The following is an 18205-nucleotide window of genomic DNA, read 5'->3' as shown; positions in this document are numbered from 1 at the left end:
GACCTTTTAGGATAAAAATCGGAAGATATTTCAAAAAGTGCTTATACAGAAAACTGATATATTTTACGGTTGCAAAATTAAACAGAGTTTTATTCCATGATTTGGATTATTTTATCCGGCGGATCTTATATAAGTATAAATGGTTCCTTATTTTGGAGCAGACTGTTATGAAGCTATTGTGTTCAAAACCAATACTACTTTAATGTTACAAATAAATAAACGTTACAAACTTGTCATAACTACTGAGGAATATATGTGTATATTTTTATCAAAAAGTTTACAAAGTTATATTAGATAAACAAAGCATACACACAATCGCAGCAAAGTACACTTCATTCTCTTAAAACTATGGATAAAAATTAATCTCTCTTTTGAGATATTCAGTGATATTGAAAAGTTATAAAACACTAGAATTTAATTATTTAGCACAAAATCTATTATATAATCGTACTATGACTAGTTGCACAAGACATGATTTTTGTTCTTTAAAAATTTGTATACAGGTAAATATATATTATATACTATATGGTCATGTTTTCAGATCACACATTCCACTTATATCTTTTTTCTAATAGTACAAATGTATGTCAAAAAATTTGTTGGGAGACATCTAAAAGTACTAATCAAAGCTAAATAAAATTACTTAAAGGCGTAATGTACCATGTGTAAATATAAGTTTTATTGAACCGGTACATTCCTTCTTTTTACCAGTTATCTAAAAATTCAAAACCAGTCTTTGGTATACTTCTCTCTTCTTCATCTTGATTCAACTGGGTGGATTGGAAGCTGTTGTAGGAACTGGGTGTTTCCAGCAATGCAGTAGATTCATTAATATCAGTAGATTTTGTAGTGATGGTTACTGTAGATGTCATTTGACTTTTATTTGAGTCCGAATCTCTATTTGGTACTAAGTTCTCTAAATCATCATCTGTCCCTTGCAATTTTAACAAAGCTGTCTTATTAATCAACTTTGCAAAGATGTTATCAGAATTGTCATTGCCAGAATTACTTTTTAGTAAAATGCTGCAATCTTCGCTCTCAAAAATACTGCTGGAATATTCATCAGATGCGTAACGAAATTCTTGACTACACAAATTATACTCTTTAAGATCATTTTGTGTTCTTGTTGTACTTGTGTAATGTGTTGGCTCTCCAAAATGACTTCTCATGGATTTAGATGGCTCTTCACTTCCATCTCCTAAGCTAAGATTCATTTGAGATTGACTCATAAAAGAAAATGGTGCAGAATGTTCATCCCTCCATCGTAATGTCTAAAAAGTATTTTAAAATTCAAGTTAAAATCAACATTAATAACAATACATTGTAAACAAAATATAATTACTAACCGCTCCAGTTTCATCAATCACATATTTCATTCCAGTTTGGATTCGTAATGTTGGATACCAGTCAGGCAACTCTCTTGGAGCCTCAATTTTCTGTAAAGTGTATTTCAAAGCCACTTCTGGTTGAATTATCGTTTCGTTGATAGCTTGATTTCGTTCTGCCATACTTAGAGTATTCCATAATCCTTCATATGCTTCTTTTGTTGCAGTGATATCATCTCCTATCCGTTTCGCTAATGGATTTAAACTATGAAAATACTGTTCCGCCCTTATAGTTAATGGAGCATTACTCATCTTGTGTGCTTCCTCAGTAAATATGAAATATTTAGCTTGTCAAATGGTAACCTATAAGGCTTCGCTATTCAATGCATAGCTATTATACGAATTGCATTATCTGTTTCATGTACTTTTCAAGACAATATAATTGTTTTATTAAGTTAATAGGTATTTGTAAATGCTGATAAAGAATTTATTACCTCTAGATATATCTATTAATACTAGGTATCAAAACACCACCCACTACTCTGCTATTAGCATGACGATCATGTTTTTAACGCCATTGACACTTCAATCAGAGCAGTGATTGGTTCAAGGCTTCAAGGTATATTCCGACCGAACTAAATTTATCTTTTTAGAGTTTAGCCAAGATTATTAACAAGCATTACTAACAAACAATTTATAGCGTTATCATTTTTTTTTTCAAAATGTTTATTTCTTATCCAAATAATCAATAATTTAATTTTATTTTAAACAAGAAATTATTTCAGTGTTTTTCTGCAAATATATGATTAAATATTAAAAATACTTATTAAAGGAATATAAAATTATTTTTTAAAATATCTCTTATTTTTATAAAATTTTGTAATCAAATTTGATTAACAAATTAATATTTAACATAGACAAATAAGAAGCATAAATATCTGTCTATGCAGGATTTTTTAAAGTGGTTTTCTTTCATCTTTTATTATCATACAAATATATACAATATTATTTAAAATCAGTTCTGGTGCCATAAGTTTCACTACATTTAACTTGAAATGGAGCAATATTTTTAAAAATATGCACATGTATAACAAATGACAGTATTTACATAGCATAATAAATAATAATCATACATATTATGATAAGATTTATAATTAGAAATTTCTTTTGGTTAAACCAGTAAGTTGTCCAAATTCTATTTTTTTTAAGTACGTGTCTAGTATATCTTTTTAGTCATTAACAGACTTCTTGGATGTTTAATTTAATACAACATATTTAATTGAATTGACGTTAATTTTGTATGAAAATTTTTATACCCAGATTTGAACGTATGAACAAAATTTAAACTACAGTTTCAATTGTGATATTGCGCTAATAGATTTTTTTAGCGTATATAGTATATTTTCTGCGAATGCAGCATAAATTACTGCTTAGGTACAATAGTATGCAAGTTATACACATTAAATGTGTAACAATCTTTAAACAAAATTATCATACAAAAAATGCTTGTAACGATTTATAAAAAAAATGTCATTGAATGCTCAACTAATAAATTCAAGCTTGAGAACACATTCTCATAATACATTATTTGTAACAAGGGCTGCTAGTTAATCAATTAATCTAAACTCTTAGGAGCTATAATAAACGTTTGCAATAGACACTTAAATGATCAAATATGTAGAATTTCTCGAGAACTTTAAATTTTTACAATAAATGATACACAAAAAACAATCCGTCGGATAAAATTTATTTAAAGCGTATACGGAGTGTAACATGGCTGAATTCATCATATTCTGTAATCATTGTCTCTATGTTAATAGATGAAATTTACCTCACAAAAAAAATATTGCTCTGTTTATTTAAAAATGTTTAAATTAAAATTGTGATGTTTAGGCAAATAATTTAGCGATCGTAAGATAGCTAAATATCACTTTTACGAAAACAATTTTGTAGAAAAAAATCATCGTATAAAATAACAACATAAATTATAATCAAAATAACTTAAACATAGAGCAAAATTACGCAAAGCTATAGACAACAATACTGTCCACAGTTACCTATTTGAAAAGTGTTTAAGGGGACCAAGACTTAATATCGATGTAGCGCCAAGGGCGCCTAAATTACAAATATTAGGATTCCTTGCACCGTCTATTGTTATTATAGGTAGGCCAAAATAACCACCTGTTTGAGCGCTAAGCTGTGACAATGGAATATAGCTTTGAATACCTAAATTTGATAAACGATTTAATACATGTGGCGACTTTAAATCTACTACTGGTAGAGCCAATTCCGCACCTCCGTTTTGTGCTAAAGTATCAACTTCTTTATGATAAGCTTGCTTATGCGCTAACAGCGCCTGAGCCGTTGGATATTGAGCAGCACATAAGTTACACCTGTAAAGCAACAAATAAACTGATGAGTAAAAAGAAAGTTTAATACATAGATATAAGTAATAATAAACAAGAATGAAATATTCACTTGTGAAGCAATTTGCTTGGTGCTCGATGTGTTGCCATATGCTGACTTAACATTTCCTGATTTTGGAAGCTTTTGTCACATACTTGACACGTTAGCATAGCTCTGTAAAAATGTACAATTTTAATTTATTTAAGACTTAGAATTATATAGAGTAACTCTGTTTATTGTAAGAGACTAAATGTATTACCTGGGTGGTCTACCACGTCTAACAACTGGCATTTGTGGCGGTGGTGGTGTATCTTGGGTGAGATCAACAGTTGGGGGCCTAGGAGGCCTTTCAACTTCATTTACTGCTGATTTACTTTGCTTATTTTGTGGAACAGCGAATTGCGCCTGTTCCTGTTGCTTTCTTTGAGAACTCGTTGGTATGATAGAGATAGCAGAGTTCAAATTAAGAGCTGTTACATTTAGAGGTGGTTGCTGTTGTTGCACTGATGATCTTTGCTGCTGAAGTGGTGCTTGTTGCTGCTTGTTTGGTTCATTGCCTTTATTTTTATTTGCAGCTGGTGTTACAGTAATGCCCCTAGCAGCTAATACATTAGCCACAGCCTTTGCGTCAGATTTTTTACCAGAGCTGGATGTATTTTGTGTTTGAGCTGGAGTTGAACCTTCAGATTAGTAAGGATATTCTATACTTATATTTCTGTCCGGCACTTCTTCATTGAACAAGACGAAAAATTTAAAGAGTATTTATAATTAAATGAAATATCATAAAGCAATAAAATAATGTGATATATTTACAAATATTAATTTCATCAAAGAAGTACGTGAATAGAATATAAATAAATTTTAAAAAAGTACAGTAAAATTTCGTTAGTTTGATAAGAAAAATTTGAAACCAAATTGTTTCATTTAGTGAATTTTCTAATTAATGAAGTTCAGGCACCTTAAGAGATGTATAACGAAAGTGAGTGTGTGTTGCTTTATATATATAAGCAATGTACAGTGAAAAACGGCGAGAATTTAACTGTAGACAGAGCTATCACAAATTATTCACTGCGATTTTTTTATATACATGCACAACAATACATTCTCACTTCACTGTTATTAAGGTACGGGTGCAGGGTGCGTAAATTCACGCGCAGCGTTTGGAGCGAACGTACGGCGCGTGAAGTGAATACACGATGAGAAGCACACGTGTATCTGATACTTAATTGACTAATAGCCTTTAAATTATTTAGTTGACAAGTTTGATATCGTTTAGTTCAAATCACAAATATTTATTCGAAATTGTACATTTTTGAATTTAATTATGTCGAAAGAGCGTAGAGAACGGAAAGCTGTTATCGCATCAGCTTGATATATTTTTGTAACGAAAATGACGGTAACGATAATGTTGAAAAAAAGATGATGAATAATGTGACTATTCCTTAAAAGTCGTAGATTCTAGTGGTTAAAACACTTCGATCGTAAATTTTTCAAGAGCAGAATCGATGCAACAATGTAGACCAGAGCACCCTGACTTTCATCATCTCTTTTCCTAAAAAATTTATAATTAAGATATCTTGGCTGACATAGGATCTCTCTATTTCTAATATTGAGAGCAAAAAATTGATGAAAAAATCAGGGTCATTAAATCTTCAAACCAAATTCATGCCGCACATAGTCTGGACCAGTCGTGCATCTGCTTCATACGCCACATGGAAATTCACGCGCCGTGTACTTTTACCCTTATTGTGTTTCGCGCACGGTACCTTTAGCGAGTAGGATGTGCCATAAATGCTATAATCTAGCGTATTGTTGACTTCTTGTGCTCTTATATCAAACTAACGAGCGTCGGATTAGTGCGATAACTTTAGACTTTAAATGCAAAAATGTAATTAATAATGATTTACCTGGTTGTCGGACGCTTAAAGTAATCGAATCTGTAAGATGTATCGTGGAATCAGTTCTATTCGATTGTTGAGATGTAGCACCTTGAACGTCTTGTATCATAGGGAGGCCATCGTTCCTTTTTTGTTGTGCAATAACGTGACAATCCGCATCTTCATTTCTATCTGGTAATAAAACGTCCATTCGTCTTTGCTTTATTGAACTGTTTTGTTGGGATAAAGGTATAGCTTGTTGCGGCGGTCTTTTCATTCTTTGGCGTGTTACGGGTGCTTGTTGAGGAATTCTTGGACCCCTGAAACAAAGTTAGAATATGATAAATTTCTCTTAAGATAAATGTCGTGTAAGAAGATTGCCCTAGAATTATTATATAAAATGCAATTCTTACCGAGTGTTGTGTAATAAGGATGGGTACCTTCCACGTGAAATTGGCTGCGGGAGTTGAGGATGCATTTGTGGAGGGGCAGCCATTTGCGGATAAGACCCAGGCCCAGGACCATATTGGGAATAGAGATGTGACATGTGCGGAGGAAAATGCATGCCTTGGGGTCCTGGGACCCTGTACAAAGGTGGTCTTCCAGGTGGTTGTACAAAATAATTTGATCCAGGAATAATGGTGCTAGCACCTGGTGGAAGACTAGGAGGCATTTGTGGTTGTGGAAGTGGCATTCGTTGCACTTGTTGCGCCAATTGCTGTACAGGTGCTGGTAATTGCTCAAAATTTACGGGCGGAATCAGTTGTTGATTGGTATTGGGTATTACGTATGTTGGTGAACTTGTATGATGCGGTGAAGTCAATGGTGAGGCTCTGCTTAGTTGCGGAGGATTCGATGTGGTCGGTGAATCAACGTTTACGGTGTGCGGTGAATTGGTATTAACTTTCGGCGACGATTGACAATGTGGAGAGCTTTGATTTAGATGAGGAGAGTTTGGATTTAAATGCGATGATGGTTGGCTCAAGTTTGGTGAAAGAGCTGTACCATGAACTTGATTTTTGTGTATCGACAGTTCCAATAATGAAGCGAAGACTTGATGACTACAATCTGGGATATTGCACTGATAATGTCCTGCTTTACTTTTATGTTCATCCAGATGAGCGATGTCTTTAAATTTTTCATTACAAAACCGGCAAGTGTTAACAGTTTCTGCTAACTTTTCAAGTGATACATATTCTGTTTCAACAGGAGGCAAACTATTTGAAAATGTTGTTTCACTTTGATTTCTTCTTTGGTGCTCAATCAAAAAATTTTGTAAAAGGGATCCAGCATTTTCTATATTATTGTCGCTCTCTATTGTTGGCTCATTTTCTAGAGATTTAGAATTATCCGAGGTTTTAGCAGAAAGATTGGTTGATAGCTCATTCCAATTAAATCCTTCTGTAACTTCCTGTTGCTCTTCCACTTCTTTTTCCACTTCCTTGTCTTCATTGTTAGTATGATTATTGTATGTAGAAGGCTTTGCTACAATACTGATTGCTGAATTTTCTTCAAGATTGTGAATCATGTTGGAATCATCTGATTTGTCGTTTTCTTTTTCAATAGAACTGCAAAATAATTGACTTGTGGGTCTAAAATTAAAATAATTCCAAAATATATCTAAAATAAACTTTAAAAAAACAAAACTAAATATGATAGCAAAAATAATTACTTTGATTGTTCCCCTAATTTTTTTAAGTTCTCAATGGTTTCCCGACAAGTTGCTTCCAGTGCATCTGACTCTTCGTGATCCTCAATTTCGGAAAGCGGTTTACCACAATTATCGTACTGTTCAATGTTATGCAAGTCATCTATGTTTTGATCTTCTTTTTCCAAAGCATTAGCCATATCACTCCCAACTCCAGAATCTCCCTCATTGACATCTAAAGAAGGCCTTTCATTCTCTTTTAAATTATTTTTTTCTTCATGTTTGGTATCCTGATCATTATCCTGATATAATAAGTATATTGAATTAAAAAAAATTAACTTTAAATATTGCTATATTATAAAAATACATACCGTCACGTTTTCAAATGATTCATCAACCAGGCCTTCTGTGGTTTTGGCATCTGTTGAATCATTCTCTTTTGTATCTGCCACGTCTCCAATTATTTTATTTTCAACAGCCAGATTAAAATTATTATTAACTACTTCAAAAGCCTCAGACTTTGCTGATTTTTTTTTGAAAGTAAGTTTTAAAGAATCGCAAGGACTCTGCTTTTTCAGAGTTAATTTTAATGAACCTTTCTTATCTGGATCAAGCCAATAAGTATCGCTTGATTTTTTCTTAAATGATTTTAAATTTGACAACCGCTTAAGAACAACTCGAGGATGTCCCAGATGTGTCAAAATATGCTTACGTAATTCTTTCTTAGTTAGAAACTGATTATTGCAAACTTCACACAGAAAATTACTATCTGACACAGTACTTGGACTACCAGCTTCAACTAAGTCCTCTGAAAAAAAATATACCAAAAGCTTTATTTTTTATTTGTGTATAAATTAGACGCTTAATAATGTACCCTTTTTTATGTAATTTTTCAAACTTTTAGATATTTCAGGAAACTAACAATAATCTTGTTTAATAAAGCATTATTATTTTTGTGACAAGGCAGGTTAAGCTTTGTAACAAAGAACAGTGTTTACCATAGAACACGTGAGTTCAATCGATTGCCAGTTGTTTACAAACAAATATCAACATGGTATTATGATTATAATACATATAAATGTAAAAATACTAGTAGTCAAATAACTAGGAATAGAAAGATCGAAGATAATTATTTGGAATTTTGTAGAGAATTGAAAGTAGAGTCCTGCAATCGATATACTATACTAAAGAACGTATCCTGATTCCCATTGGTTCATATTACACACGAAAACCAAACTACCATCGTGATTCGTGATCGACTAACTTCTCATTGCAGTAATAAAAAATTCGGTGGTTAATTTTGTCAGAAGTGTAAATGAGCAAATTATTAATTGGTATTATATCAATACCTTAATAGTTACACACATGCACACACACAAACACAAAAATATATATTATTGCTTAGCTGTTCGCATTTTCAGATGCTTTAAAAAACGTAAATAAGATTTTTTATATGGTTTACATTAAAGGTACTAGATGATATATTTAAAAAAAGAATTTAAAATTATTATTATTCTTTGAGTAAGAGAATTTAAAAATTTAATTCAAATATATCAAATTTAAAATTTTTCTTAAAGGCCAGTACTATGAACTATAAATTTTTACTGTGTTATTAAATAATGACGTAATTATTGGAATATACTTATACATTTAAAAATTGGTAGGAGCTTACGTTACTAAATCAAATTAAAATGGTGATTTACACAATAAACAAAATAATTGCATCATTAGATTTACATATGTAAGTAAATGAGAAGATTGAAAAACATGGATCTCTAACCTATATATTAAAACATAACTTGGCATTAGTAACAAACTAAATTATTATTGAATATGAATCTAAGAGCATCATCATATAATTCTGTATATTTTTAAACCTTCGGTTATCTTTCTTTTGTCAGATAAAAAGAAATTAAAGGGGATTTAAATGTTTAACATTATAATTAACGTCTAGTTGAAAATTTATTATTTCATATACATACAGAACTCCCACTTTTAGCTGCTATAATGCCAAATTATTTTGATATGTATATTCATTAAATTACAACGTACCTAATTTTGGTTCCTTTAGATTATTATCGCTAGCACTACTAGTCGTAGAAACATTTTGTGATTCTTGAAAATCTTGCTTCAATGGATCATTCATTTCCAATCTGAAATTATTTTTGGATTCCACATTCAGAATTCCTGCCATTACTTTGACAGCTATTATAAATAATTAATTTTTATAAATAACTAATTAATTATTTATAATCATACTCACAGGCATTGTGGGCTACAATGCAAATTGCTAGTACAACATCAAATACTACAGTTTTGAGCATTAAAATTCTTCACGACCGTCTGTCAACGAGGATGTCATTGTGCAATAAAAATTATTCCAAAAAAGAAGTTCATTAGGTATATAGAGCTTCAATGCTGGTGTAGTAATTGCGAATAATTCAATCAAGCAATTTGTCAAGAAGACTCTCAGGAATTCATCACATAGGGGATTCGAAGTGACACCGAAGTAGCAACAGCAACACAGTTTAATTATTCAGTGTTCATCAATGCTCTGGACTTGGATGAGCAGTATGACGTATTCAGTGGGTGCAAACTAATTAAACACGCGCGCTTAAATACTCAACTTTCGTTAAAGCATTTATTTCAGAATAACACAGAAACATGGCCCAGTTTTCATGAAAGTGAACGCTCATGTTGTTCAATATCAACAAATCACGCTCACATAACAAACAAAACAACGCATGTTGAACTTCGGTCCTAATTGTGATAGTGTATATTTTACCGGAGATCTTCAGTTATGATGAAAACATGGCTGACTAAAATTTATGATACAGCGTTTGTTCTACCACTGGACCGTTATTCCCCACCAAAATTACATTTAGGAAAAAAAAATTAATTTGATTACGTCATATGTATTAGTCGTAGATGAGTGTTAAATGGCTCTCTTGGGCCAAATTGAAATTAATAGGTGTGTTGTATGATTTGTATAATTGTGTGTGAAGCGGCAAGATGGCGGCGGAACAGTAATGAAAACGCGCGCGCGACCGCAACAGGACAAGACGGAACAGGAAAATCAACTCGATGTGAGTGACTTCGTGCCGAACTGTGTTGAGTGTTGAGGCTGAGGCACGTTCAGGCGCGAGTTCAGAGTGTTCAGCAGATGCGTTGTTTTCCAAGGAGCGGCATGCCGTGCGCCGCCGCCGATTGCATCCATACCGATATACCCCGCAAGCCCCTAACCTACCAGAAGCTTCTCCCTCCTGCAATTTTCTTCCATTCTCTCACGCATTCTACCCCTCCCGAAACCCCCTTACAGCCATAAGCTTCCCTCTCTCTCCTTTTTCCTTTTAGGCCCATCCCTACCCAAATTCCCAATACCTATTCCTCTCTATCTTTCCCGAAGATGGAGGGATTATTCCCTCTCTTTTTCTCTTATTCTATTAAGTACACACCGTACACACTCACAAGTTGGTGCCGTAGTGTGCAGAAACGAGTGACGCAGCTGACGCTGACGATGTTACTATAATATTTCGCATAGAGCGAGATATTACAGCAAATACAAAAGAGGCAATTGGATGGAGCGAGGAAGGATAGGTCAGGGGTGGAAGGGCGTTTGAATTGAAATTAAGTCAACCTGACGTGTATCAAGCTCGGGTGGGGAACCAATCGAGTCAACGGACTACCAGCTCACGCAAGCGCGTCCTGAACATCTCAAAGCAACTATTTTTATCTTTTCCCATTCCGTTCTCCTACCCCACCCTGCCTCTAACCACCCGTTTCATCCTGTTCCTCTCTAATCATCCCCTTCCCTCCCTCCCTCTCGTCCTTCATCATCGCTTTTCTTTATGTTCTCCCTCCAACTCTCACTCCCTCTTTCCTTTCCAAAGGATGTGCTTCTCTCTCACACTTACGCTTTCTACCTTTCTCTTCTATATGTACATCCGACTCCCTCCCATTTCATGCGTTTTTCCAGCAAGACATCCAATTGCCACCTGTCATCCAATCTGCGTAAAGCTATCGCAGCTCCAATTTATATCCATAATGCCCAACCTCTCCTACTTCGATCCGAAGCTGGCAAAACTGTTCATTCCCCTCCTCTCTCGTTCTCCCTACTCTTTCCAAAGTTCCCCGCCGGCAGAGCTTTTACTTCTAAATTGCTCTCTTTGCTAATTTGTATCCATACCAATTTTCTCTCTATATATTTTTTTAAGTATAAAATAATAATAAAAAAGTAATATATTAAAAAATAAATAAATGCGATAATAAGAAGCTATCTCCTTTAAAAAGTACTTGTACCCTACTGGATTCCTATCATATTAGTCAGATATGCTTCAGATTTGAAACAAAATACGGTTAACGCTTTAAGTATAAGTCTATTTTTCCAAATAGGCAATTTAATTCGATTTAAATTACTTTTAATTTATTTTTTTATACAGATACATGAGAAAATTGAAAATGTTGGACTTGTAAATTATATATTCCATACTTCAACACAGTCAAAATAACTCTGCATAAATCAATAAAATCGAGCTAAAAAATGTACATTTTTTATGAAAATAATTATAATTACACAAAGAGACTTACGAACAATACGGTTTATAAATGCATTATATGCTTTTATATTAGCTAAATATTTTATTTTTTAATATTTCGTAATTACTTTAAATATGTTAATTATCATTCTTTATTTATTTAAGTATATAACAAGATTTTGTACTGTAAATTTAAAGTATACTTGACACTAGTAAGGTATGAATTCCATCGTACAACGAGCTTCTTTATTATGAATACAGCCTGTTGGAATAATAAATTCCGAGAACTTTATTAAGTCAATGCATGGAACATTTTACGATATATGAAACAGTTAAATTTCAGTCGCTCTTTTGTACGCAGAAGATATATTGTACAAGAAAAGGAATAAAATTATTTTATAAAATTCCTTAATCATCAACACAAGATTATTTTACGATATTAATAAACTAATTGAATACAAATGTATAATGGATTAATTTAAAATTTAAGTGCCGACTCCGTCTTCGTTTAAGCAAGACAGAACATTTATAGCATAGTGGCTTACGTTCAACTTTATATTCGGCAGACGTCGGAGTGAAAAGCAGAAGCTTTGCAATTGGATGGCGCAGCAGCAGTCGTGGCAATAGCAGTAGCATAGTATAGCCAACTGCTACTCCCATTGCGCAAAGTACTTGATTATTGATCTTGGATTCCGCAACATCACCAAGCAGGCCACCAGTCCTTTGGATGGCATTAGCTTTGGTCTGACATGCGCAGTAAACTGGTCTCAGCTTGCGCAGAAATAATCCTTGTATGTTGGGAGGGTGTAATTACACTACAATATAGTTAAAGTATAAAGCAGGGAAGACTGCAGAGGTAAAGGACGCAGAGGAAAGAGGATGGGATGTCGAAACGAACATTGACCCCCGTCTTCGACTCCTCCCATAGAGGCTGGTTTCCCCGCGAGTTGCGCAGAACTTTCTAAGCTCAAATCCCTCCTGACGAGTTTGGTTCAAGTTACGTTTGCTGAATACGTTGAAATCGTTGGGGGACGAAAAACTGCAGGGCTTCTATGGCTTCATCGCTAACGCGAGGTTTCATCGATAACTTTATTGCTCAAAGCTGTCCAGCCTGCGCATAAACTATTTTCACATCTTCATTCTCCTAAAAAAACTCATATTTAATGGATTCAATTTCATACGTTATTTCTTGCTTTACGATACTACGTAATAATATTAATGATTATATTACTATTTTTATATCTTTTTTATGATCCTTATAATACCTCACTTATATATATATATATATATATATATATATAAATATATAGCTGTTCTGATAATACAGATTTATGAATGCATATAACCACTAACTACCTACATATTCCAGCATCTACAGCCAAGTATGTAGTTAAAAATTTACTGCTATATCTTCTTTGTAAAACATTTCATAAAAGATTTAAATAGTTCACCTTCGAAAAAAATGTATAATACTCTGAGAAGGCGAAATTATTTTTTTAATAATAATATTTTCCTCCCTTATTTATTGGCTACTGCAGTTTTCTATATAATATTGTTATTCGATATACATATGTATTATGGAGGTTATGAAAGTTAAATTGGACAGTACAGTATTCAATTTTGTTGATACTTTGTACCATGAATTTTTGTTCTCTGAAAAGAGTAAGATACAAATAATCTCAAAAATAACCAAGAGAAGCTTTGTGCATCGCAAGAGTTAAGTAAAAATTTCTACAAGTACCACTACAATTTCGTCTATAAGAGAGCCTACTATAAAACTTTAGACCTATTACTTATAATACAACATAATGTAGATTGACTAATTATTCTGAATTTACATTTATCCATTAATTTTTCTGATAAAGAAATTTTACGTCTTGCAATTTGACCTCGTTTGTTGACCTTACCGGTTGCTAGGCACCACAGGGCAGGGTTCTTCGTTGCTGGTGGAGTGGAGTCAGCGGAGTTAAGCTTTAGCAACGTTGCCAAATCTCTTTGGTAAAATCAAGCCAGCACCAACTGAACCAAGCACCACCAAGCACTAACAGACCCATAGCAGACCCCAGACCCCAGCGGCTAACATGGACTGGCATAGGCCATAGACCAGCAATATCTGCAAACACTGGAAAGTGGAAATGCTGAAAATCACAGTGACTGCAACCATAAAGCTGAGCAAAACGTATAATTATTTCGAATGGACTAATGTTTGGTTAGAGAATATTTGTGTTTTTTATCAGATATTTGCCAAAATAATGATGTTCATCCATATGTTATTATGTTGTGCACAATGCACCCTATCGACCTAATTCAAATCTAAAGTTTTTAATAAATCCATAGATTCGTTTCTCTCATTAGGAATTAAATTAAAACCCAACTTCGATAAATGCATTTGCCCTTCTTATTTTATTTAATAATTCAAAAAATATTTATGTTTTCTATTTGAGATATATTAGATGGCCAGCTAATGTTATGCCAGCGGTCGAATAATATACTATGAGGAATTTTAAGGGAAAAATACCTGTGACATTTTTAAATCTAGCCTTTAATGAAAAGATTATTAAGAATAAAAATAGCTTAATTAAACTTTTACTGGTAAAGCAATCCATCGATCTCCTACTGGATTAAACTTCTGCAGAATTTTCCTTGGACCAATATGAACCTTCGAATTAAGTAATTTTTAATCTGACTAATTTCTTCAGTAGAGGCTTTAGTTTAAAAGGTAGAAGAATTAAGTATGTCTTTTAGTTATATTTATACCACATCTTAATTTAGACGTTTGGTCCTAGTTGACCGGCCGCTCGGTATATAATTTTTATCATTATCAAGCTTACTAAAGTTTATACATTTATAAAGTTCTTAAATAATAAATTCTTTAATTTCGCGAATAATATATTCTGATACTTTAATTCGCTCCGGAATATATAAACCTTTAAAAATTTATTTATCTGTGTAATATAAGAGAGATCAAACTTGATTGCATGGAACTTTTTATAAATTTTTTTACATTATATAACTATTTATTAAACAAAACATTTTCTTTTGTTATTAACAAAAAATTTTTTTAAAATATTGAGCTTTAGGTTTAAAGATATAAGTAAATGTCTTTATTTAATGCAGTTTATTGGTATATAATATTAAGCATACACTTTAGTGTCATTAGTATTATATACATATATATAGTCAAAGAAATATTACAATGTACGTTATATGACTAAAAATAATAATAAAATGAGCTTCGAAAAAGCCAACAATGTTAACTTATATTTTAAAAAGAAAGAAACATGTTTCAACAAATTTTATTAGAAAATATTATTCAAATAAAGTGAAATATTGTTAAATTTCACTCAAATAAATTCTAACCTAAAACCTTTTTGCATTTGTGAACAAGAACGCGCATGCAAAGCGCAAACTAGTGCAAAGTAGTGTAAACGTGTAAACTGCCAAAAGCCAAAACAAGAACGATTGTACCGAATGCGAAATTAGTCGTTGGTTTCGAATGTATAGATGGGCAGTTGAAAATTTGCATGTTTACTCATTATCAGTTATCACTCGTTTACTCAATTTGCCTTCGCGGCTTGTCTCAATGCATTGCGTATCCAGCTTTATACTTTAAACATAACCCTTTAGCCGAATGCAGTAGTACAAATAATTGAAAACATGTTTGGAACATTGCGTAATAAACTTCAAACAGTACAAGAAGGGATATCAGCTAGGTATAAAAAATAATTTACATGTATTTTTTGCCAAATTAAATTGATACTTAACAATAGTGAAGTCAAACATTTTTAAAATTTTTATAGTATTCGAGGTTTAACTATAACCGAAATTCAAAAACCAAGTAGAGTTCCAAAAATTCGAGGTGTTAACTATGATGCAGGGGCAGATTTGTTACATCGTTTTCAATTAGAATGGAATGAGCTCCATGAACTTGCAGAAGAAAATGCAGAGAAAGCGCAGGAAGCAGATATTCTAATAGCCTCAATCTATGAAATATTAGAGAAAGAATGGAATCATGTCACATGTTTAAATAGTACTTTAGCATTTATTCCTAAAATAAATAATGATTTACAGGTTCTTATGGATCAAATTGGTAATTAAAAAACATTAACAAACAATAACTTATATATCAGAATGACTTATTATTCATTCTTGAACATTTTTTAAAGGAACATTACAAGAAACTTTTGAGGAGGTAGAAGGTGCTATTTATCGTCTGGAAGATTTAAATGAAATGTTAGAGTTACAAAGCAGACAATTAGACCATCGATTTCAGTTAGCTTTATACAAAGAGAAAAAAATTTCTGAATTAAATTCAATAAAAGGTATATATAATTTTATGTAATGTCAATATATCTGGCTTATCATGAGTTCCAAGAAGTAAAATACTTTTCTCATATTGTGCTACAGCAAAACTAGCTGATGAACATATTAGCCGTGTTTCACAGCATGAGCAAAAGCAGCAGAAGACATTAAGAGAAAGAAGGGAAGCTTTTGAAGAAGTGTTTAAAGATGAATTAGAGGAGTACAAAGCTACAGGTTCTATACCAAGTTAGTTTGCTTATTATAAAAATATGTATATAGGGTCTTTCTCTAAAGGCAACATATAGGATTTGCATTATTTGTATGATTATAGCATTTTCTAATATTATATTTAATTGAACCTTAAAGGGTTAAATTTTCTACATTTTTGTTTACTAAACTTCACTGCTCATTATAAATACCATTTTTCTTAATCAACGTCTTTCACTACATTTAATACTAAATTAAAAAAAGTATAAAATACCTGTGTGTGCATGTGTATATTAGTTGTACAGTTAAGTAACATGAAACAGTTACTGTATATTTTATAGAGAAACATGCTGTGTATAAATATATATGTGTGTGTGTGTGTGTGTATAATGTAACACTTGATTTAGAGTTTAAATATTTATTAATATTTACATTTTTAGAGCTACCTACTGTATCTGAAGGACCAACATTAGATGAGATTGTTCTTGACATGGACTCTAAAACAATTGATGAATTTTTAGAAAGTTAAGTTAGAGTTGTACAAACATCTGTAAGATATAACAAATGACTTTATTTTTCTATAGTTTTTAAATACATGTATTTTTATCCGTTTATTTATCCTTAATTTTGTGTTAAAATTATATTCGATAAACTTAAATTAATTCAATAATAAATCAAGATTTTTACGATTACTGATAAGAATTTGTTATTTCTATAATTATAAGCTGATTATAAAATAGAAAAGTTTATTTATTAATATTACCTTTGGTATGCATTGGGTGTCTTTAAAAATTATTAATAAAGTTACATATCAGATTTAACGTAATTATTGTATAAATTGTACCGGACAGAATCTCTTAAGAAAATATAAGATTTAATAATATCTTTCTAACCTAAAATCCCTGCCCATCTAAATATCTGCAGCACCGGCATAAATAAATCAAAGTTGAACCACGTAAAGGTATTTCGTTTATTTAGAAAAAAGTGAGATTTATTTATTATAATTTTGTTAAAAGTAAAAAATAACAAAAGAAAAACTGTCTTTTGTTCCATTTCTCAAAGGATTTATCAATATAGGCAGCGTAACAAGAACGAAAGGTTATACGAACAAAATTGAAATAAATCCTTCTTTCGTTCTTTCTTTCTTTAGCTGCTATATGTAATTTTGAAACATTTCAATGTTACTGTTTTTAGAGTTATCGCTAATGTATATAATAAACGAGCTTTTGTAGTTTTGTTTTTTGATCATCAAGGTAAAAGTGTTGAGTTTTGTTAATGGTATCAATAATGTGAATATGATGAATAATAGATTATTTCTAATATTATCACAGCACTTCTAATAATTTAATATTTCACTGATTGACACTTTTCTTCAATAGGTTATACAACCAACAGTCTTCTAAATCAAGCTCAGCTGTGATTGAGATAAATCCAAGTTTAACAATGTTTAAACGAAGTAGAATAAATAAAACTCTAGATATGATGCATAAAAGTTTTGTTTATTGCTGTGTAGGATTTACAGCAGTATCAACAGTTTATTTATCTCTTAAGTCAATAAAATATTTTGTCATTTTACGCCCAGCTAGATTAGAAGCTGACAAAATTGCCAAACGAAGATTGTTAATGAAAGAGGAAATTAAAACCAATTGTTGATAGAATATCTTAATAATAATCATAGTTTCTAATTTCAATTTTTATTTGAAACAGCTGTTTTATATTCTCTTTAACATATGTATATTAATTGGAACTTTTTAACTTTTGGCATATTATTCTTATGTTGAATCAATCCTGTGATAAGCTATAATGAATTTACTTGTATTAAATACATCTATCCTAAAAAGTTGTATAATACTATAATAAAAGAATTCTTATAGAACATTTTATTTTAGCCAATTTATTCAAATA

General features: G+C 31.8%; 3 protein-coding genes and 1 long non-coding RNA gene across 7 annotated transcripts; 2 read left to right on the top strand and 2 right to left on the bottom strand.

The window, feature by feature from the left end:
* Nucleotides 1-227: 227 nt before the first annotated feature.
* On the bottom strand, nucleotides 228-2089 carry LOC136774224 (uncharacterized protein C1orf198 homolog). Of its 3 annotated transcripts, none has more exons than XM_066728394.1 (3): nucleotides 1347-2089; nucleotides 1010-1271; nucleotides 228-934 (listed from the first exon to the last, which is right to left on the bottom strand). In XM_066728394.1, exons 1-3 carry the CDS (start codon nucleotides 1635-1637, stop codon nucleotides 705-707), a joined length of 783 nt encoding a protein of 260 aa, XP_066584491.1. In that variant the 5' UTR covers nucleotides 1638-2089; the 3' UTR covers nucleotides 228-704. The 3 variants fall into 3 exon arrangements, with proteins under 3 accessions (XP_066584491.1, XP_066584490.1, XP_066584488.1); XM_066728393.1 differs by having other exon boundaries at nucleotides 228-1271; nucleotides 1347-1749; nucleotides 1820-2086; XM_066728391.1 differs by having other exon boundaries at nucleotides 228-1271; nucleotides 1347-2085.
* Nucleotides 2090-2225: 136 nt separating this feature from the next.
* LOC136774223 (uncharacterized) lies at nucleotides 2226-13053 on the bottom strand. 2 transcript variants are annotated; one of them, XM_066728389.1, is made up of 9 exons: nucleotides 9520-13053; nucleotides 9309-9409; nucleotides 7628-8064; nucleotides 7281-7558; nucleotides 6022-7200; nucleotides 5639-5928; nucleotides 3991-4411; nucleotides 3804-3905; nucleotides 2226-3718 (listed from the first exon to the last, which is right to left on the bottom strand). In XM_066728389.1, the coding sequence occupies exons 2-9, from the start codon at nucleotides 9400-9402 to the stop codon at nucleotides 3379-3381; spliced, it is 3141 nt and encodes a 1046-aa protein (XP_066584486.1). In that variant the 5' UTR covers nucleotides 9403-9409; nucleotides 9520-13053; the 3' UTR covers nucleotides 2226-3378. The 2 variants fall into 2 exon arrangements, with proteins under 2 accessions (XP_066584486.1, XP_066584487.1); XM_066728390.1 differs by having other exon boundaries at nucleotides 3991-4399.
* Nucleotides 13054-14925: 1872 nt separating this feature from the next.
* Nucleotides 14926-17025, top strand: Dysb (Dysbindin). The gene is made up of 5 exons (XM_066728204.1): nucleotides 14926-15504; nucleotides 15592-15881; nucleotides 15958-16113; nucleotides 16199-16339; nucleotides 16741-17025. The coding sequence occupies exons 1-5, from the start codon at nucleotides 15449-15451 to the stop codon at nucleotides 16827-16829; spliced, it is 732 nt and encodes a 243-aa protein (XP_066584301.1). The 5' UTR covers nucleotides 14926-15448; the 3' UTR covers nucleotides 16830-17025.
* Nucleotides 17026-17130: 105 nt separating this feature from the next.
* On the top strand, nucleotides 17131-18178 carry LOC136774105 (uncharacterized). Its single transcript, XR_010822721.1, has 2 exons — nucleotides 17131-17261; nucleotides 17680-18178. It is a non-coding gene; the product is annotated as an uncharacterized lncRNA (long non-coding RNA).
* Nucleotides 18179-18205: the final 27 nt, after the last annotated feature.

Source organism: Prorops nasuta, unplaced genomic scaffold (assembly GCF_024137725.1).
Source record: "Prorops nasuta isolate Cenicafe-Biocafe unplaced genomic scaffold, Cenicafe_Pnas_1.2 PNAS00006, whole genome shotgun sequence".
In the NCBI taxonomy this organism is placed as follows: Eukaryota; Metazoa; Arthropoda; class Insecta; order Hymenoptera; family Bethylidae; genus Prorops; species Prorops nasuta.
The sequence above is the reverse complement of the archived record's forward strand: the minus strand, read 5'-3'. Positions and strand labels throughout refer to the sequence as shown.